Source organism: Centrocercus urophasianus, unplaced genomic scaffold, assembly GCF_019232065.1.
Source record: "Centrocercus urophasianus isolate 14NV4802_14NV808 unplaced genomic scaffold, USGS_Curo_1.0 seq_18, whole genome shotgun sequence".
NCBI lineage: Eukaryota > Metazoa > Chordata > Aves > Galliformes > Phasianidae > Centrocercus > Centrocercus urophasianus.
This window is the reverse complement of record NW_024884733.1, coordinates 17928933-17952264: the sequence shown is the minus strand read 5'-3', so window position 1 is coordinate 17952264 and position 23332 is coordinate 17928933. Positions and strand designations below refer to the sequence as shown.

The 23332-nt window shown below is 36.3% G+C and overlaps 1 protein-coding gene across 5 annotated transcripts in view; it reads right to left on the bottom strand.

Moving 5' to 3' along the window:
* The window catches only part of ADGRL4 (adhesion G protein-coupled receptor L4), a 76719-nt gene that overhangs the window by 5296 nt on the left and 48091 nt on the right, over positions 1-23332 (bottom strand). For all 5 annotated transcript variants that reach the window (XM_042819900.1, XM_042819899.1, XM_042819897.1 and 2 more), the window contains 8 exons: positions 22520-22693; positions 22256-22439; positions 20065-20181; positions 18779-18972; positions 17361-17531; positions 15623-15826; positions 14354-14574; positions 14188-14254 (listed from right to left, as the gene is read on the bottom strand). In XM_042819900.1, the coding sequence (XP_042675834.1) occupies positions 14188-14254; positions 14354-14574; positions 15623-15826; positions 17361-17531; positions 18779-18972; positions 20065-20181; positions 22256-22439; positions 22520-22693 (1332 nt within the window). The remainder of the gene's footprint in view (positions 1-14187; positions 14255-14353; positions 14575-15622; positions 15827-17360; positions 17532-18778; positions 18973-20064; positions 20182-22255; positions 22440-22519; positions 22694-23332) is intronic.

The following is a 23332-nucleotide window of genomic DNA, read 5'->3' as shown; positions in this document are numbered from 1 at the left end:
GTAAAGAGAAGAATTTTTAGTTCAAACTGGAGTGATTTTAAGTTTCAGTAAAACACTTAAACGGAACAAGTCAGATAAAGTTTCTGCGTATATAAAACTTGGAGAATCCAGTGATGGAGTAGGGAGGGAGAAACTCTTTTCTGATCCATGTCTATTAAAAAATATGATCCCCATAATAAAGATTGATCAAACAAGGTAGTAACTCTATCTTATCTCAATATTATCCCTATCAAAAGTCTGCAAATGTTTACTGGTAAATCTCTGATTTCATGGTCTGATTTTTTTCTGTAAGTAGAGATGTTTAAGCAAATGGGGAGGAGAGGAGAGAGAGAGGAGAGGATCCTAAAGATGCTTCCTGCTATTGATTTTCTATGATACAGTACTGTGTAGATTTTGACAAAATGCACATCTTTGTTACATAAATATCATATTAATACATTAATGTCACATTAATAACATCGTATGTTCTGAGTTCTTTTGGGTGTGAAAAGTTTTAAGTGGCATAAAAATATTTGAGGCTTATGTGAAGAAATTTTCAAAAACGAACTTTGCTGAAAGGTTCCACGCAGGGTATTCTCTCCTCCATTTTATGTTTGTTTCATTGGTGGACAATGTGTATGCATGTGTGTGTGTGTGTGTGTGTGTGCATGCATGCGCGTACATTTTCTGCTTTCCTTATAATCATATTGCTTTATTTCAGTTTGAAACAAACAAACAAAAAACAACTAAAGGAAGTAGTTTTGTAAATGATGCTCAGTCATGGTTCTGAACCTTTGCTTGCTCAGATAGGCTTAACTGAATATTCATTTAAATTTCTATTGCTTTTCTTTAACAATGTAGATGAGTTTGTTCTTGTGCTTTTTAAAAGAAGACTTATTTTGGTTTGCAGCATTTAACATCAGAATCTATTTGCAATGTTAATAATTGAACCAAATTTTATCTGGATGTATATTTGTAAATCCTTGGTTGTAATCTTTTGGTTAGTTATTGTGAGCTTACAGCTGCAGACCAAATAGAATTAATGTCTTCCCCAACTTGTTTCTCCAGAAGGACAGTGTAGTTTACCACTCTCCTCTCTCTTAAAAATAAAAACAACAACACAGAAACCCACTCCAAAATGAAAACAAAAGCCTGCTACATAAACACAGCATCACTTTTAAAAGAAGTGCTTTCATTTGTTAGCACTTGTTATGTATGCCTTTAGAACATTTTTGTTATGTTGGGTGGGAGTACCTGATATTAAATTCAGGCTCTGCTTTAATTAGCTGCATGCTCATACTTTAATACAGTATAATGTATTTACAATTTGATAAGACAGGAGATAGAGCTGATTAGCAGTTTAGGGAATTAATCCTTCCCTGAATACCTTGTACTTTCACTGATCATGAGAGCTATTCTGAAGCTCTTTGTATTTAAAATTGTAATCTGTAATATCTCCTAAACCAGCAATTTTTCAAAGTTAATTATAAGTCAGTCAGCAGTTATGGGTAATTATATGCAGACTTACTTTTTTATCTTATATTTGTTGGTGAATAATATACCAAATAACGTAGAACACACACTGTAATCTGTGTAACCCACCTAATGTACTTATTACAGTAATATGAAAAAAGGTATGGTGAAAAGTGATCAAAGTACCACAAGCACAGAGAAAGCACCCCAGTACCTCTTCTGAAGCTGTCAGCACGACCACGCAGCCAAGCCTCCTCCCTGCTGGCCCGTCACCAACATCACTGATGTCAATGAGAGCCTTCCTATTGCTGCTAATAGGCTCTTTATGAAGCTCTGTGGGCCAGACTCCATTATCCTTTGGTCATGGAAAACAGCTGCAGAACTGGGGAGGTTTTGCTGAGCAAGGATGGGACTGTGGAGGGGGAGATGTGGGGCCTCGTGGTAGAAATCTCCATTTCTCTTCATGCCAGTGGGGCTCCTTTACAGAAATACTATTTACATTGTCTGTAGCACAGGATAATAGGATTTGGCCCTCTGCGTTGAGGTAATACCCATTAACTATGATCTTTTCATTCATCAATTCATTCTGATGGGAATAATCTGGATGTGTCAGGGGAGAGGGAGAGGTTAACACCGGTTCTCAGAGCCAGCTGCAGAGTGCAGGCACAGCACACTGACACGTCTCAGGTAGCCTCTCAGGAGGTAACATTACAGGGTAATGGCAGTGAGCTTAACTTCTGAAACACCCGCTCATTCCCAAGATTTATTAAAGCCTTAAGTAGGTTTTTAGCCCTTTTAGAAGCACTCCATTAATAAAAAATATCATAGCCAAGTGCGTAGGCTGTTTTGTACAATATTCAGTGTCTCAAAAAAGTAGGTTTCAGGGAACTTTCTTTCAGCCTAACTTAGAGCACTCTGGCACAGCATTTTGTCCTTTGGAGGACCTCAAATATGTAACAGTAAGGTAGTTGTAACTGTCCTACAATGAAGAAAATCCAGCAACACTTGAGGGAAATCAATAACAGACAAGCATACATAAACCCAAGAGAAACATAGATAATGTTAATAATGCTAATAATATTCAAATGTGCAGAAAACTGGTACTCTAACAACACATTATGCTTCTGCCTAAGACCCTGCATGTTTGTTACCATAGGCGTAGTGGTAATCACAGCTATTTCTGGGAAATGCTGAGTAAAAAGTTCATATTCAGTGGCTGGACAGAGGACTAAAGGGGAAATAGCCTTCATATACCTAATATCCTCAAAGAGCCATATGTGTTTCAACAGATGTGATGAGAAGTGAAACACCTAAATTGCCTGGCATAAGATATGACCACTTAAGACATTTTTCCTTTGTATCAATAAGTGAGATTCAAATGAATAAATGCAGGTAGTAGGCTACAAAAGGCTTCTAAAATATACAAAAGTCACTCTGAAGGTAGGGCATTCTATTTTTTTTCCATGGAAACTACAATAGATACAAACAGCATAAGAACACCGTTTGACAGAGCAAGTTCTCAGATACAAAACACTACTTCGGCATAGTCACCACCATTAGCTGTGCATTTCTACCAGCAGTGAACAAGAACCTGCATACTGTGCTTGTAAAAATCTGTGTGGCCATCTGGAACATGGCTTTTCTTTCATATCACTGTTACCATTGCTAGAATGCACCACCCACCACCTGACTGTGCTCTCATCCACTGTTTGGTCTCCATAAATGTTTAGCAAGCATTGGTGAATGTCAGTGCATGCCATTTCTTCTGCAAAGAGAAATTCCATGACACATCTTTTCTTCAAAAGCATGCCCTTTTCAGACACCATTTTGTCAGACTGCCCCTCTGCTGCCATCTGTCACATGGCAACAAAATGTAATGGAATATTGGTGGGAAGCTTCAACCTGTACTGCCTGGCCACCAACATCCACCTCTGACATTGTGAACCAACATAATAAAATAGGAGGCATTACTTTTGGAGCAGACCTCATAGATAGGCACAAAGAGCTGTAGATGTCTAATACTCTGGCTGGAATAAACTGGAGATAAGAGACACTGAAACATCTAAAAAAAACTTCCAGAAGATACTTACTGCTAAATATTGTGTTTTGGTTGCAGTCATGTTTTAGATTTTTGTAATTAAAGCATACTTTTCAGCTCTTGTTGGCTAAGCTTTATAAGATGTTATAATTAAAGCTGCCTGGAGGTGACAGGCAAGGTGAATGGAAACAGAACAGCAAAGCACAGAAGCAGCAAAGCAGAACAGAGCACCGTGTGCAGGCAGCTGTGACACTGAGCTGGGGCAGGCGATGCGCAGGCCTGGCCAGGGCCAGCCTGGGGACTGCGGCTGCTGCACGTCTGCTCCAGGAGGGAAGTTACTGGGTAATGAGTACGGCCACTCAGCAGCACTGGGCAAGCCCAAGGCGTGAAGTACAGTGGCACTACTGCAGTTTTATCAAGTGAATAACGATTTTACAGCGTGACAAGGCAAGTCCTTGTGCCTTTGTTTCAGTGTTATTACATGGCTGAGCAGTCAGAGAAACTGCTGCATGTCCTGAGATGGGCCGCTGGGCAAGGCTAATAGGCGAAAAGGGAACTGCAGCGATTCCAAGCCCAGTACTGAACTATTTCATTTTTTAACAAACCACCTCAAACTGCTGTTTAAATTCTACAATTCTATGCTGTTGGGTAAACAGCAGAGTTATTGTACCACAAGTCTCTAGCTTTCTTATTGCAGCCCCATCCTGCGGGATGCTGAGCATCCTCAGCCCTCCCCCCTGCAATGTTGGTGGGAGTCAGCACTCACTGAGTGCTCAGGTGCACTACAGGACTCATTTTAATAATTAATCTATTCCTTTTTGCTAAGTGGTTAATCAAATACAAGTGCTTATGCAGAAGCAGCTTCCATTCTAAGAATCTTCAGGGAATCAACTCTCCTTAAAGATATTTGTATTAAAAGTGCTTTTAGCTTAAATTCTAGAAATGTTGCGGTATATTTATAAGCAAGTGGTAGTAAACTTAAAATACGTTTATGTGTAATAGATATTGAATAGACAAAAGTCTTAGGGTCTCATGAAGGATTTTGTAGATATGGGCAACTACGTTTGCATATCTATTTTACCCAGGAAGATTCCCAGGGAGCCACAGAGCTGCACAAGGTATGTTTTGTTGTACACGCACAACTATGTTTAAAGGGAGGATGGTAAATACTCAGAGAATCTGTTCTTAGAAAGTTATCTGTGTGAAGAGTCAAGAAAATTTAGGACTTTGGAGTGACTTCTGGCCTCATTATACCAATGGTAGAACTGTTAGATGGCAAAACTCCTGCTGCTTCCAGTGTTGTCAAGACCTTTCCTCTACAATTTATAGAAAGGGGCATCTTAAGAGATTCATAGGCACCACTCTGTATGGTGTTAGTCTACCTCTGTCCAGAACTAGGATAGCTCTGTAAATCTCTTTGCTGATGCCTTCTTCCCTCTGCCGATGCTTCTGTAGTGAAGGAAAACTGCTCAACAGTGGGCATGGGCAGAGCAAGATGCTGTTGCTTCGACTTTCACTCTTAGCAGTTCTGGGATGACCAAAGTAATGTTTTACCCATACACAGTTTGCAGAAGAAAATAATAGTGTTGTATACATATCAAACATAAAAAAGTATCTAGTAAATATTATTAAGATAAGAATCCAGAAGAGCACTGAGAAACAATTTTGTCTATTGCTTAAGCAAATTACAAACTTTCCTGTTGATTACTGTATTTTCCAAACTAAGTAATAATATAAAAATGAACACAATAGTCCTAAAATGCTAAATATTCCAAGCTGTTGGAGCTCTGTTATTAGCACATTGCTTAGCAACTGCTATATTTAAAATAGGTCCTTAATTCCTCTGCTAAATGTACATATTTTACATACTGGAAAAGTAACATAATGTTCTATCCTCAAATAAATATGATGTTAGTGCTTCACACTGCATGAAACACTCTCTTTGTAAGTACAGATTGATAGTTATTTTTAGCTGAGCACTGAATGGTATGAAATATACAAAATTTAATAAAGCATGCAAAACATCTGCCTGCAAATAAAAATATTTGCACTCATGTTGAAGAGTTGTAGTTTCTTTCATAATTAATTACAATTAAATGGTAAGATACTGAGTGAAGTGATATATCATCATTTTGCCCCATCAAGGTAGCTGACAGCTGTCAAGTTTTGCAACTGAGAAATCTTTTTTCCTTTCCTTCCTCCCTCCTTTTTTTAAGCAAGACAAAAGAGCTCTTGAATGCTCAGAGGGGAGTGGTGCTTTAATGGCAGTAGCTCAGTTCATACCTGAACAACTTGCAAAATAAAAGACTGGGACAATAAGCATTCAAGAACGTTTTCTCCAACAGTTTTTTGTTGAAAAAAAAATTCAGTTCATCAGCACTAAGATATTTACTAATTTAGATTATACTTTCAACAGTAAACTTACTGACCAGCATTGTTCGTCTGATTAAAACCAGAAAGGACATTCATTTCTGGACAACGAAAAATCCCTGTGGATAGAGCATTTATCTAGGACGTAGAAGACATGGGCACAATTTTCTGTTGTACTTACTATTCAGACTATAATATGACCCTTAGTTCCTCCAACCTGCATACCAGCTATTCACCACTATCGCTCCATTAGCCCTGCTGGCGCTGTTCCATGCCATATATATAATTAAACATTCACTGGAACAGGAAGACCTGGATCTCCCTCATCCCACAGTTCTGCATCCAGGACTATCTAAAGACAATTACTATTTTAACAGAAGAGTAATTGTTTAATCCAAGACTAAGGTTTTGAGAGTCTTTCCAATACACAGATATTTATAGAATGAAGAAGGAATTGGTTATTTCGTGTACAATATTCTTGTGTAAAAGATACACTCCAGCCTTTCAAAAGTTATTAAAACACTTTAAACACCTGCTCTTTAAAGTTTTCTAGTGATACAAAGAAGAGCTAGTACAAGAAAGAAGAGGCTAATTCTAAAGATTCAGACATACTAGCTCTGATTCAGTCTGAGTACTTTACATTCAAACTTCAAAAATGAAGCCCCCAAATCATTCCCTTTTCCTTTCTTAGTCCCTGTCTCAATAATTGATGAAACCATCTATATGCTGATGTCAGATCTCACAAAAAAGAATGAGAAAATTTCTCCTGCTGCTCTCTTAGGCATATACTTGAATTTTTTACATATATCATATTGAATTTGGCTCTTTCAAAAAATGTCTGAAGTTCAGAGCAGCTGTATCTGTATCAGTCTTTACAATGACCCTCATTATGAGTGTTTGAATTAATGAGCTTGTGATGGTCTGAATTCTGCCAGAGAGAGCAATACATTTCTGTCTGTCTGGCTGGCTAATGTCTGGGTAAAATGACAACATTCAATGGGTCATCGTTATTTCAGACAGAGGAGAACAAAATTAAGCTATTAATGATACAACAGTTTAAGCTTCAAAATGAAAATGTATGCCATATTAATTGCATAAAATTGGACACAAGCTGGCAGTCAAACAGTCTGGATTTGTCTCCTGACTGATTTATCTCATTATCATGTCTCCCGTTAATATACCTCCGTGAACGCTTTAGGTATACAACAGCAGTCTTATTTAGAAATAGAAAATATAACAAAAACATTAAAAAACCACTCTAGGCTGTATTTTGGGGAAATATTTTCAACAATGAGGGATTAGAATTTTATGATTCTAAGATTTTAATACTTTCACTTGTTTAAAAGTGAAAACACAGCTAAATTAGTTTATTTCAGACCTTGTCTCAGGAAATACATAATTTTCACATAGACTTGCTCTTTATATATGAATACATGAATATTTGAGAGTTGTTCTTTTGCATATCTCCAGTTGTAGATTTAGACTCGATTTAATAACTAAGTAGTTTTCTTTATGCTTTTAGAACAGTTATAGGAAGCTCTAACTAAATAAATAAGAAATAGAAGGGAGGCTTATATTTTTTATCAGATTAAACAGCTTCTCACATTCTTCTGGGTTCAGCATTATTTCTTATTGGATTGACAAGCTAAATGTATACTGGCCTAAATATTTTTATTTAGCCTCTGTTCTGCAGCCCAGGGCAGGAGGGATGAGCCAATACAGAACCGTGGCTGACCTTAGCCATAAACCCTAGCCCAACTAGAAGGATAAGTTTCTATCTTGCTCCCAGTAAAATTAATTATTAGGTACACTTTCTCCTTTTCCAAGAAGCTCCAAAAAGATGGATTTTTTCTTGGAAGCTGTTAATGACATAAGTCAGGCTGTTTGACGCATTCACTCCAGGTACATCAAAGATTCAGACTTACGTAGACCTCTCTTGTGGTTTTCCCGCATAAATGTAAACCTGTCTTGCGCTGTACATGGAGCCCTATGCACCAGAGAAATATTTTTCCACTAGTTAATAGGTTGTGAAATAATTGTATATTATGTTTTAGCACTAATAACTTCAGTGAGTGGAAAAACTACCAGGATGGAAGCAGCATCAATATTATGGCCAAGACGTTGAGTCTGAACACATTTGCCATTTTGGAAGTAAAAATAGTGGGCAGAAAGCCATCTGGTACATTCTGCATCCCAGCAGACCCTATAAAGGATTTGGCCTTTTGCCTTTAGATGGAAATATGATTCTGTTGCGTGTGGATGTAGTCACAAAAAGCTCAATGACCACATCTCATCCAAGGAGAATAGTCACATGCAATTGCTACTGTAATATGAATTTTTTTTCTATATGGCTGCAAGTGATGAATCAAAGGGCAGTAGGAGAGTGAAAGAAAATGCACTTTGAGTGACAAAATATGCAAAGTATGTATAGTCAGTATGTAATTATTAAGAAAGTACAGAAGGCACCATCAGCCTGTGTTAACTTTCAAAAGCAAACCTTTTGAGTCCAATCAATAACAATTTAGGGTAAGTATATATGTTGATGGTAATTGTGCTTATATCAAGACAGCATAATCACTGAAAGCACAGAAGCTGGATACATGGATACATTAGAATAGCAGGTTGGTTTTGTTTCTGTGTAACGACATAAGAAAAAATAATGTTAATTTTGTGGACTAAATGACCATGGCCCCCTTCCTTTGGGTATTTCAAGGGGCTTCAGAACATGGACTTTGATGATAGCTTTGTAGGACAGACAGAAAGAAGAAAAGAACCTCTTTCCCTAGAAGATCCTGGCCTTGCTGAGGAACTGTATCTATTGGTATGGCAATATAGAAGCTATGGCTTGAAGATTAAGGTTCACCTGTCCACAGAACAGGGCCAGTACTTTCAGACTCAGTGATTATTTAGCACAGCAGGTATTGCTGGTTGCTGAACAATGCTGCAGTTTGAAATAATCTGTTTCAAGAAAAGTTGCAGACTCAGTCTCTAATGCCACTGTGTAATTAATTATTTCCACTGTATCCACAGTGGCATAAGAAATGCAATGGAGACACATTAACTGAAGCCACAGAGGGACTAATGAAAAGGGACTATTATTTTTTCATAAAGAATAATAAAGCCATTGCTAGTCCCAGTAGGAAATTTATTTCCACTAAAAAGGCAGACTGAGGAACAAGAGTAGATATAAAAAATGTTTTAAATGGCTATTTTCTGAAAAGTGTACACTAAACAGTACAGAGCATACTTTCCTCATCTAGCTAACAAACATAATGAGGTATTTGTCTCAACCCGTAGGAAAACAAAATAAAATCTACATAGAATTTTTGAAAGCATAAATATTCAGTAAAATGTGGAGATGCTGGGTATGATTTGTTATGATGAAGGCCAGAGGTCAAACAACTTTTTCAATAAAAATCTGCAGAATATGAAAATATATCAAGATTAATGAATACAACCTTCTTCATTGAGAATGGGAATAATAATTTGAAGAAGCCCAAGGAGACAGTGTACCTAATTACATTAGTGTGGAGTGATTGGCTTTGTGGGGGGGAGGGGGGGGGTCTTTCTTTTTATATTTTTTGTTTAAGTGGGAACAATGGACTGTCAGATCATGCTCAATATTGAAGTCTGGAAAAATGCACAACTTTTCCCTTTGAATATTTACTTCTCTACTTGAAAGATGTTCAGTTTGAATGGCCTAGATTAGAGTGTTAAGTACATGAAGTTTGTGAGTATTTGAGAAAAAAACAGAGTAATGGATTTGCCACGAAATTTTTCTGCACTGATCGCAGCAGTATCACAAATCCTGAATCAACCTAACTGTACAAACTGAATAAGCATTAGAACTGCCCAATAAGACTTGATGAATGCACTATTCCATTAATTTTACCTTTTTTGTTGAATAAATTATTTGACAAATAATAGTAAAATTCATCAAATAAATTATCTGGTGAATGTATTTTTTAAGTAACTGACTAGCCCTAATGAATATGCAGCCAGTTCCTGAATGAAAAGCATTACTCTACTGTTAGCCTGCTTTCATCACTCACATGTCACTATTTTTGTATTTTGTAACTGCAATCTGTATATTTTATTCATTTACCCATTCATTTATACATGAGAAGTTCAAAATGGTATGATTAATTAATCACTGCAATTCTTAGAATATTTTTGCTTGAAAGTTGATTATTCATTGCATTTATTGTATACAGAAATGCTTAATAAAAAGAATCTGGCTTTTCTGAAGACGCTTCTCCCAAGAACTGCTCTTGCTTTGTATGCTCCAAGTCAACAAGAATGCTCTGCAAATTGCAGAGTCCATTTATAAGTCATTTCTGTAGTTGCAAACACTACAATTACCAATTGTTTCAAGAAATGGGAGCTTGAAGCTGAGCCAGACACCTTCAAGGCCCCTGAAAACATACATTAGCATAGTAAAACAATGAGAAGCATACGCGAGTTACCCCTTCACTGCACAATGTGCTAGGATGTTTGGACAGAAGCCACAGACAAGCTTATTTGGATGGTGTGTAATATTGGAAATTTTCCAATCTTGAAAAGCAAGTCTGTATTTTGTCATTACAGAAGTAGTCTCAACAGTAATACTGATAGATATATACTGTTAAATGGCAAATTACACCTGTTAATGTTACATCACACTTCTGAGTCCTGGTACCTCACAGAAGTATGCCAATTTATTGTGGCAGTAACAATGGGTGGAATAGTCAAGCCTGAACATCTCTGGCCATACTGCAAAGTTGCAAATCATATACGCACATGTCCCCTTAAACATGCTGCACAAGGTTCAACTAAACAGATTTAATGGGAGAAGGTTGTTGTAGAGGGGCATATTAAAAGGATCCTCTGCAGCTACACTCATAGTTGCTGTGATTCACCTCCAAATTTTGCTTTTAATGGCTTGTAGACTTTTGGTAAGTACAGCATTAATGGTCTTTTCATAGCAATACCAAGCAGCCTAACTTCTATGACCAGCTGGACATCTACTCTGTTGCTGTTCCTCACAGTAGGTATAAGTGGAGGAATATAACCTATGTTTGTGGTGTTTGAAAGATGAAGTTCTCACAGGTGTCAGTGATGTGGAAGAAAGACCTTACATGGGCCTGCTTCCACTCGAGACAGAGTATTCTGTCATGTTAGAGGTGGGAAAAACCCTGTAGAAGGCCCCATACAACAGCAAGGAGTCTGTTCTCGGCTAACATTACACAGTCATTAAAATGGCAGCTGCATTACCCTGCAGAAAAATGGTCATTTCCATTCTATACACTTCTATTACAGGGAGATTATTATTGTAAGAATGTATTACAAAAGAAAAGAAAATGTTCTAGGGATTTTCTTTTTTTCATTTTCCTACCTTTTATTTCTGGAACTTATATTTGTAATATAAGTTCCTCAATCAGGCACAGATTGTAGTTTGTGGGAGTGTTTGTCCCTTAAAGCTTGTGATAAATTCACTTTTCTATTAAAAAGTTTAAATACTTGTTATAAATAATTTCTCCACACTTGTATGCTTTGATCTAATCTACTGCATAGTTTTAGCTAAAATGGTTGTGGTTCTAAAGATTACAAGTATTAGAGAAAGAAATATGTTGTGGAAATTATCTTTAGCTTGCAGCTTGATTTACAAAGGTTTTAAATGCCCTTTCTTTGCTAACTCCATCTAAACAGCTTCTGACCCACTCCTTTTCATGTACAGTCACCAATCTAATAATAATAATAATAATAATTTTTAGGTGGGATCAATAAGGCAATTGCTTTACACTTAAGAATTCTAATAGAATCATAATATTAATAAGCAAACACCTTCAGAAATAGTGCTACTGCTTAGGCAATAAGAGGAGAACTTAGTTTATACTTCTGATAAACACTTGAGCTCCTTATGCTTCTGTATTATTACTGCAGATTTAAAGCCCAAGGATGCATTTGAAAAAATGTGCCTAGAGACAGAAAACCCACTGGTTCAGAATTAGTTCTATTCTTCATCATTTACATGCTGTCTCAAAGGTATATTACAGTATAATTCAAACCACAAATTTCCTGAGGTTCACAGAATTCACAGAAACAGAGTGCACCATTTGGGTGTGTGGGCTTTTGTGCTGACAATAAGATTTATTTTTTTGTGCAAGAATCAGATTTGCGATGAGCAACTCTCCAGAGTTTTTGTATTGAAACTCTCTAAGTTACCTTGGAAAATTCACAGAATCATTTCATTAGTAGATGAATCTCAGAATCAAAGGAGTGCTTGAAGCTGCTAGAGTTTGTAACTTTCTATATAATTTATGGTGATCTATCTGGTTATTCCAGAACCAAGAATTATATTAACTTTTCTTTTTTTTTTTTTTTTTTTTTTTTTTTTCTTTAATTAGCTCAGGGGAAAGTGGATATCTTGAAAAGAGATAGGCATCTTTAATTACAAGAATTTCCTGATTGCTGCTACCTTGGGAAGTGTTTAGACTTTGTCACAGTGCCCATGCAGTGCACTCAGGAGAGAATGGGCAATGGAAACAGATTTAATGCAGTAAGCAAGTGACCTATGAAACACACATTTTACCCCCACTTCATCTCCTTAAGTTAATGCCTTTTTGCACAAGGTTTTCCATATTCTTCATGGAGAGGGTCAACTTTATCACCTCCCATTTGTCTTTTATTTCATGGATGTTGCCTGCTGCAAGATGTGGAAAGTTCAAGCAAAGGCAAAAACCCAGCTTTCAGGATGTGCCTCTGCGGCCAGCTCGTATTGAAAGCACCGCTGACCTGCTGTCTCTGTCTGTGTGCCTAATGTCTTGCGTCAGGCACAGGTCAGCTGGAGATGAAAGCAAAGTTGTAGATGCATACATTTGTTCTGTTTTTTAGATTACATTTGTTCTGTTTTTACATTTGTTCTGTTTTTTTTACCATATTTTGATAACATACCTTTCCTATACTGGCAGCACAGTTATATGTCACTGCCCATAAATCTTCACCTGAAGGCAGGTGAGAGTATAGGAAGGAAAGTAGCAAGAAAAAATCTCAGCTCTGCAAGCTGCCTTCCTGGAAGAAAGAGATAAGGTCCAAAGAGGACAAAGGAAGTTGCCAACTCAAACCTAAGAACTGTAGGATTTTCCAGTAAAGTGATCTTTCACCCCATGATTTTCTTTTACGGCATTAACCTGTCAATATCATCTGAAGTCAGGGTCATGGAACAGAGGGAGCTGTGGCACCATGCCTCTCCATGCTCATTGGGTGTGGTGGGGAGTGTTACCTGGGGTTGTCTCTGACACGTTTTTCCCAGCCTGCCCAGTCTGCAACAGGAACTTGAGATGGAACTGGGCCAGAGTTATATTTAACACTTTATTCAGCTTTGAAATGGCTAATGCATTGAAATAAAATTCTTTTTACTATAATCTTGTGTGTGTTAGGCCCTGCCACTTCCTTTCACATATCCTCACATTTATCACCATCAGCTTAAATAGCAAGGAAGGGATATTACTGACATGACCATAGATGTCACAAGGCCTTACCACTGCACCTTCTCTTTCTGTTAGCTCCAGCTATTGCCCAATCACTGTCTACACAGTCATACACAATAATGCCCCATTACAGTTGGAATGGTTTGTTAAACTTTATAGCACTTAGAAATGCTCTTGAGGCACCAAAAATGTTTTGATTCAGAATGGAACATATAATACCTGACAAATTTGCAGGTTTGAAACCACTTCCAATAAGAATTAAAAAGGCCCTCTTCACAGCTGAAATAGGGCTATCAATACTTGACTTGTCTGCCCATGTGAAATAGCGGGTTCTTTTCTCTGACGTCGCAATTTAGTTTAAAATAGCTTTGATGATGACAGGGTACACGCGAGTGATAAAACCATAAAGATGACAGTCTAATCTTACAAAGATGACCGATCACTGATAAGAGATTAAGTCACACAACATTTGAAAAACCAGATTATCTGTCTGCCAGGATGGTGTATGTGTATACCTCCTGCCGAGCCATGCTGAGATGCCAATGACATACAAAGATACTACTTCTTACAAACTAGAAATGCTTTTCTCAAGCCATTGGGTTGAAAGGAAGAAAGTGAGTGAGAAAAAAAGAAGCTCTGATCTTACAGTGAGCTTTTTTTTTTCTGTCCAACATTCATTTTTCAGGCTATTTAGATGTACAGCATATAAATAATTTAGAGACACTATAAAAGGATCTAAATTAGCCAATTCTGCCCTATAATTAGCACTCACAGCTATGCTGGCAATGGGTGGGTGATTATTAAACACCTTTTATTATCAGTTTTATGTACTACAATAAAAATGAAAATTATACTTACAAGAATTATTAGGCATGCTGGTCCTATAAAACTCCATATAAAGTTATTCTTTGTGCTGAGCCAACATCTGAAAAGTAAACAGCACAAAACATCTTGAATTGTGTGAGGCTTTTGTGACTATTGCATTCTCATGTATGTTGATTTGAATACAAAACCAGCAACTTACACTTCTGTGGTGCCGTAGTACTTGTATCCGAGTGCAGCAGAGATGCCAACTACCACAGCTGGACTTACATAGCCAAAGACATAGAAATTCTTGTGCAAGAAACCCTTGTTATAGATGACTCCCACAACTATAAGGTAGAGGTGAATGCCTTCAATGCACATCCATGCAAATGCAGCTAGAAGGAAATAATGGAGTAGTCCAGCAGTAATTGAACAGACGAGCTAGAAATTCAACCAGAGAAAAGCAAGAGTCACAACTCTATTAATATGTCTCTTAATATTGCATCACATGCACAGCAACCTAGCAATATTCAAGCAGCAAAGCAGCACATATGTAAGGCTGATTGACAAGATCTTGGCCTGTACCTACAAGCACACTTGTTTATTAGTGTTTTCTATAAAACTGCTAAAATAAAAAGATGACATTCAACTTAAAGTCAATGCATGTTTTTCCAGAAAAACTGCTTTAACAAATTGACAAGGTTGATCCCATTGCTACACCTGAGAATCACGGTTACATACATAGTTTGCTGATTTAGACGAAGCCTATTTTTATGATTTTGATAGCAATGCAAATAAGCTTTATGAGCAATTATTTCTAAAGGAACTTTTTACAATGAAATGTTCCTAAGATGATATTCCTCAATCAATATTGTAGCGCAGCCTTAGGGATTGCAGTTCATGTTTTTTTCAGGTAATTTTAAATCCTATTCAGCAATTTATGATATAGCTTTTCTTGATAATTTATGCATGATTTAATTTCCTAGAAGTATTCTGAGATGCAAGAACCAACAGTCCTACTTGTACGAAAACTGACATAGATTAGTCAAGACTTCACATTTAGATAGCAAAGGCCCTCCAACCAACGGTGCAATGTCTCAAATTCTACCTTGGGACTGCAGCTCTGACTTGGCTTTTAGGAAAAATTGTCATCACAGAGAGCCAACAACGTTGCTTTAAACACCATTCAAACAGATGTGAAAATGTCAACCACACTTAGACCACATTCAGTTAAAGTGAGAAAGTTTAAATGAAACTCATGGGCTAAATTCAACTTGCATCAGCTCAGATGACAGCTCTATTTCTACAGATAACAGCAAGTCCAGGTGATTGTCTTATAGTTCCTGTTATTTGACCAAGAAGTCAGTATCACTAGGCTACTATATACTGGTAAATATAGTACAAAATACTGGAAGTAAGTGAAGATGGTATCTCGTACTGTATATTTGCTTTACAGCACAAACTCAAGACACAAGTGAAAACTACTCACCTTATTATTGTTCATATTAATTCCAATCAGGAAAATAAGTTCTGCCAGGAAAAGACTGCAGCAGAGGTTTTTGTGAATTGTCGTTCTAGTGCTTTGAATTTCACTGAAGAACCAGAATGTAAAAATGCACATGGAGAGGCAAATCAATGAAATAATTATTCCTAGCTGAGTGATTCTTGTAAGAATGTTATAATTTGTAACACCCTGGGGGAAAATTATAATATAATATTAAAAAGAATAGCTTTGTAGGTTCTCAAGAAAAAACGCATTCTATAATACAGTTTTTTTCTTATTTTGAAAAAAATATTAATCAAAAATGTTTGCAGAGTAACAGTGCAAATGCGAACTTCGCATAATCTTAAAAGCATTATGGTTTCTTTTTTTGTGGGGGGAGGCAGATATAACTCTAAAGGAAATTAGTAATGAACTGTATATTTTCTGGTATTTCTTAACAAAACTTTATTAACATCAGTATCTCGTAATATGATTTAAAAATCATATCATTTTAGTGAATGACAAACACACTGGCAGTAGAACATATATTAATATGACATGAACATTTTCTAATATAAAAGGACTTATCACAGCAGCGACTTAGATAAGCAAAATTGAATAAGCGTCTTACTGAATTTACAACATGATCAAAACAAGACTCCGAAATAGCAATCATTTCAAACAAATGCTATTCCAGATACCTAACAGGAATGTTCTCTAAAGAAACACAGGGTATTTTAATATTGGTTGTGAATATTTTTGTATAGGAACATGGTTATATTTGCTGCTTGGTATTCACACAAAGAATCTCTGAAATACCTGACTGCGCATCAGCATAAGGATAGCATTCAGCTAACCAGAAAACGTATTGAATTTTTTTTTTTTTCCGCTAAATAAAGGACCAAAGATTATCCTCCTCCCATTCTTCCTTTTCCAAATAACCATATAAGTACCGGCAAAGGTCTTAAATGTGAACTGAAGGCTTAGGATGCTATTTAGCAAGCAGGAAACAGCCTCTATCAGCATGAAATTCACAGTGTGAGAGTACTATCTCAATACAGTATATTCATGCTAATATTCTGCTTGCTGTCAGTTCTGATACCGTATAAAGCTGCTTTCTGAGACAGGACACAAGCTCCTGCAGATCCCCATGTGGACTCTGGAAATCTATGGGGTTTCTTAATGTAAGAAGGACAGAAATTGAGCGGTCATTCTCACAATTTTGTTGTAGTTGTGAGTGTCTATGTTTGATAGTCATTAACTTTCTTCCTTTTACTGTTGACGATGCTTTTCTGATAATGCTGTTGCAAACTCTCAGGAGAGCATTTAAAGGAGATTTTTAGATGCCAAAGTTAGACAAATGGGTGACAAAGCTTTGCTCAAGAGAAATTGTGGGCCATATAGTTACTGACCACTAATGAAGGCCAGTCAAATCCCATGGCAGTTTTAAAGTGTGATTTAAAATTAAAAGCAATGCACCAAAAATAAGCACAACAGACTGTGTATTGGGAACAAGATCCTTTGCTGCATCACTGCTCTGCAATACTGCAGAAAGGACACACAGAAATTCAAACACATAGGGGAAGAATTTTGTTCGCCCATCGCACAATAAATTGTGTGTTCGTTGAATAAAAAAGTAACAACCTAAAGGCAAAAAAGTACATAAATTGCACTGCAATAAAAATATAACAAATGAAGATGAAAGAAAGTATTGAGTAAAACAATAAATTAAAAGGGCACTTACAACAGAGCCACCTGAGGACATCAAAACAGCAAAATGAGTCAGATGATTACATTTGCATGAGATATGAGTGGAATTGGAATGCGTCAGCTCACAGCCTTCTGTAGCCCAGTTGCCATTCATTGTGTCAGCTGAGTAGTTCCAAAATGCACATTTAATATCTTTATCTGCAGTCTGGAACAGAAACAAGATGTTTTACTGATGGCAAAAGGCAGGATATTTCCCATCAAGAGACCTCTCTTGCATTACCCACTGCAGTTCATTAAAAATTCCATGTTTCCATTGGAAGGCTGAGAAACAAAAAAGCACATTGGTAAGGCTTATTCCAAGCAATTAAAATGTGGCTTGGAATGGAAGTGCTTTATTCACACAGTTAGCACTTCACCAAACATGCAGGCTAATCAGATTACTGAACCCATTTGGCACTTACCAATGTGTTACAATTTTTACCTACTGGAAACACTGTTATACTGCACCTGCTGAACATGGACTAATCCCCAAGGTTACAGTCACATTGCTTGTAGCCCATTTCAAATAAGCAGCTCTAAACCTGAAGCTTATTCTATGCACTTTACAAAGCAGTTTGGGAGAAAGTCAGGGTCATATCACACTTGGTGTATCAGGTGTGATGACAGCAGTGAATAAGACCATTAATATTACCTGTTACTGATAGTGCATACAAACACTAGTCAAAGATCAGCTCTCCACTGTACTAGGTACTTTATAAATATATGTGAATTTACAGAAAGCTGATCTCTATCTCAAATATTACAAGGCAAGTAACAAATTAAAAACCTACATAATCAAGGTTAACACCTCACCCTTGTACCACCTCCCTGCACAGTCATTTTTCTCGTTTCCTTGCAATGTGTAAGATGATTCTTTACATACAAGCGAAGCCAGCAAAATCTATGTAAAAGTAAAGATCCCAAATACAGAATGATATATTCAGATTTCAGAAATAGCAAAGGTGCTGTGCTATAGGTTCTTCTATTACCTTTTAGGTAATTGTTAAATTTTTGCTTTAGTTTCTTCTTTTTTGCAGTATATATATATATATATATCTGCGATATATATGATAAACTTTCAAGACAGAATAAAAACCTAAATATAGAACAATCAGGAACCAGTAACATTGCTTCAGACAATTGCATTTTATTCAAATTGCAGCAAAACAAAGATGGCATTGCTGCCCTTACTTTAGTCTTTAGTAGAACTTTCTAGCAGTATCATATTCAGCACTGAAGATGCTACATTTGAGATCATTATTTATTTCTCCGATACAAGTAAACTCACAGTAGCAAACAACAGAATTATGCCTGAATATATCATACACAGCAGATACGGTTACATCACACACAATAATTAGCTACTGTTCTGTTTTGAAGTTAAAAACATTAAAAAAAAAAAAAAAATCTTACCTTGGTGTACTTTAATGTAAACGTTATTTTCTCGAGCTCATACAGCGTAGGTGGATTTGAGCTAATTGCAACAGCTATAACTGATGAGCTTACTGTCTGTCTCTGCTCAGAACCATCTTTCGAGGAGCGGTTTTTAGGCGATGAAAGCAAAGAACCAATATTGCTATACCGCAGAAAGACAACTGCAACAGTGCCTATCAATCAAACAGACCATATTTAGTAGTTTGAGGTTTTTTATAGAAGAACAAAATTGAAGACATTAAGGAAACAATAAACAATAGACATAATTACTGTTATTGCATAAAATATGCAAAACAGATGGAATATTTGTGGAATACTTATAAAAATGTTTTAGAGACAATGAAATATAGCTTTATTTAAAACAATGTAACCGCCATTAGAATTAAAAATGTGTTCACTTTGGAAATTCTAATTAGATGCATGCATACCTATTTTTTCTAAACTAATATATGCATGCTGCTGTTCCGCAATTGGTTTCACATGTGTTATCAGGTCTCATAAACCAAAACAACTCAGACCTGGTCCTCTCTGAAGCATGTGGCTTGCTTTGACTTCCATTACAGTGGAGACAAGGGAGGAAGGTGCAGTGGGAAAAAAAAATCAAAGGTATTTTGGGATGTAGTGCTGATCAGAAAAGTCACGCTTTTCTTCCCTGTACCGCAGTAAACCACACTTCTGCATGCCGATAGGTAGTGGATTAGCTGGAAGATTAAGACTTAAAAGCATTTTTTGGTGTGTTTATTGGTTTAGGTGCATTAATTCTGGAGCTTTTCAACCACATTCATTTAATTTAGTACTGGACTATTGCTAGTTTTAAGACATTTCTATAGCACTCTGAGGTCCAAAGTCAAATTCAGGACCTTGCTGGTTTTTTGTTCTGGGGAACATGCACTCTTGCATTAATGAGCTGCTCTCTAAATAGAAAAGAGGCACTAACTTTTGGAGTGACACAGATCTGGGGGCTGATCCAAAGTTAGAGAGCAGATCTACAGCTTAGAAAGGGATAAAATTCAGGTCTCTGGTATCAATAATCATATTAAAACTTACTGGTCCTCCCTGTGAGATAGTCATTGTGGAAATAATGGTAGAAAAAGCAATGTTGAGGCAAGAACAGGGTAGGTGAGATGGAGATAAAAATGCTTTGACTCTGTAGTTAACAAGATTGCAGCTAAGTCTTAGGATACTGCACACCTGGTTGTTTACTAGTGGTATAGTGTATTCAAGGAGTTTATTAACACCCCTGCTCTTTAATCATTGTCTCCTACCATTGGACTGATACTCCTCCTTCTTCTTTGGAGAAATCTTTACGTAGTCTCCTTCTGTGTACACATGTGGGTGAATGTGTTTCATGTGGTGAGAGTCAAAAGCAAAAACCTTGAGTGCTGCAAAAGAAGAAAAATACTGTAAAAATCACATTATCCATTATGATCTAAGATAATTTACAGCTGGATTAATAAATGTGCTATTGAATAGTATAATTACTGTAAATTTCAAGAATATATCATTGCGCCAAATATTTCGAAAAAAATACAGCATGTTTGCTTAGACTTCTGGATTTTGTTATTTCCATGCATACATTTTGCTTTCACACTTTTTACTTTTCCATGAGAAATATGGTCTTTTATTTACCTTGCATTAAATTAGGCACTGGAAAGAATAATGTAGGTTACTTTAGGAAGAGCTATTGCTTTATTAAAAATGCATTTCTGAAAGGAACCACAAATCACAATTATAAAGAGCAAAACATAAAATTCTCTACTGAATAGTAAGTTTTTATAAAAGCCAATTTTTGAAATGTATATATTTTATAGTTATCTATCCATACTACCAAATGCACACTGCATAAAATAATGATGTTTTGTCAAGAAGAAAACAAACAAGCATCACCCCTCAGAATGGAAACTGCATTAGAGGACACCGAGCTCTTTACTCAGTTCATTATAGTGCTGAGTTCCCGTCACCCAAGATGGAAATAAAAAAAAGTCAATCAGGCCTTTTATAGAAAACAGAACGAAACAAAAACAAACAAATCTAAAACTTGACTGATGGAGGAGTATCACTAAGTTAGACTATCTGCATTGCTTATAGCAACGCTTATATTCAATAGACCAGCTGTCAGAAAATGTTTGCCAGGACATAAGAAATATTTTTTGTTGTTGCTGGAGTTTTGAAAAGCATACAGTTCAGGAACTTTCACTATAAAAAGTGTTGGAGAGAAAGAGATAATGTTATAGGTCCCAAAATACATGTGTGGGATGTGTATGAGCCTCATAGAAAACATATTCATGCTGAGAAACAATAGCAAACAATTATAGTGTTTGCAGCCAGTGTGGAAAAGGCCTCACAGAACCACCTATTTTGGAACTAAAGCAAACCAGAAAATGATCAACATATTTTAATGTAGATATTCCTTTCCATTCTTCTGATTAGCTTCTTTTTGTCACTTTGGTGGACTGGTGTCAACTGATTCCTCTCTCCTCTCCATCTTCATGGACTTAGCTCTGTGGTCACAAGAGAACTTGTGCCTCCAGACCGGTGGTGGATGAAGAAGGGCTTTACAAGCAGCTCCCATGAGCATTACGGATCTGCTGGACACCCAGAGGTGTTCTGAATTAAAATTTACCTATAAATCTTTTTCTACAGAGCTTATTTCACAGTACAAATGTCCTTCTGTTTCTTTTCTTTCTTTCTTTTTCTTTTTTTAAAATCACTTTTGCTAATTTAGTTTCAGAGAGGTGAGTGAATAGAAATCTGGCCAGATCCAGTTTGGATACACTCCAAAAACCAAAAATACATGAGTGACCATTGCCAAAGGAATCAACAACCCTTGATTACAGATCTTGAGAAGGTCTTAGCCTGCTTCTTATTCTGTAATAAAAGTAAAGCTCCCATAATCACAGAAAAATGGGTAAGAGCTGGTGTGAAGATGTCAATAGGCAGGGAGAAGGTTGGAGAGCAAAATAGTAGCTGGAACTACTACTCTGAAATTTCTCTTAAAATAGAAATTTTCTGAAACTAAGGCCACGCAAGATCTAACTTCCAACCTTCATTCCAATTTTATTTACATTACTTTCACAGAACCAAAAAGAGCCACAGAGTTTTAAAAAGCAAATTCAACTTTTGCTACTGTTTCTATGAATATAAGATATACAGAATATTTTTGTGCTTATAAGATAAATCCAGATTCACTACAAAAAATGTGACTATAATGAGAAATTAAAACATAATGTGAAAGGATAGCTTCCTACAGCCTCTCAATTTTTTTCTGGGCTCAAAGATTCTATCTTTCAAAGTTGTGATACTTAGACCAAAAGTTGGGTGTTAGTTATAAAATTCATACAAATTAACACCCATGTTGCATATAACATCATTTCTAATCTCTATAATTGTGCTGAAAAACTCCTCAGTGTAATTCACATCTGAAGTATACCTTAGATTAATTTTCTATATTCTTACCTACGTCACTTGCATTAGCATCTAGTTGTGTTGTCCTTTTGAAGTTTTGCAACATGAGAAGTGTTGCTTGTTCTGCAGTATGCAGCAACTTAGTGAGGCTCTGTCTTTGGTTATCAACAGGAAGCTCTTCCCAGATGGCGATTTTATCTTTTTGTAAAAAATTGTTCACAGTGTTAACCAAAACCTGTAAATAAAAGGATATTTTAAAGACTCATATACTACTTGTAAAGAGAAAAGCACAGCTTTAAGGCTCGATCTGCTCACGTTAATGGTTGTGTTACGGAGTGCCTCACTGTCAGGAACTGAGTACTGCATGGTATTGAGTGATGAATAAGATAATGCTTCAACATATGAAATCACATCTACAGGCAAAAGTGGTCCCAGAGTATTCCTATTAATTTCTTGCAGCATCTCCAGGGGTGTTTTTAAACGTCTAATCTGAAAAACACAGGAAGTTACATATTAATGAGAGAAATAAAGTCGTATTTCTGTGAGAGAACATAAACCTGATGCTAATAACTGATTTCTGTGAATTAACAAGAACAAAAGGGCATAAAAAGAGGCACTATTTAAATCAAGAGTTTAACATATAAAGCAATGAAAAACTAAGAAAAAAAAGTTATGACTGGTATAACATTAACAAGAAAGTATGGTGGAAAAAAAAAAATCACCTATCACTACACCCTTATTTATTTATTTAATTACAACTGCAGCTCAGTTTTATTTAGCATAATACTCTAAAGTGGACTAGTAAGCGTGCACAAATAATTCAATGTCAACTGATATGGTAACTAAGAAGAATCTTTTCTGTTAAAATTTATCTGAAGAAGTGGGAGCAAATGGGCAGTTTTTGAGCATTTTGCAATGCTTTTTTTCCAAATGCAGCTTATAAAATATGCAGTTTAGGGGAACTGAATTTATGAGCTACAAAAACATACATAATGCAGTTACTTTAAAAAGTAATATGTTAAGAGAGTGAGATGTACATTAAGATTGCAGTGTCATGGTTGAATAAGAAAAGAATTCATACTCTACAATACTGAAATCTAATAGATACTATCAAGAAAAAGTAAGATC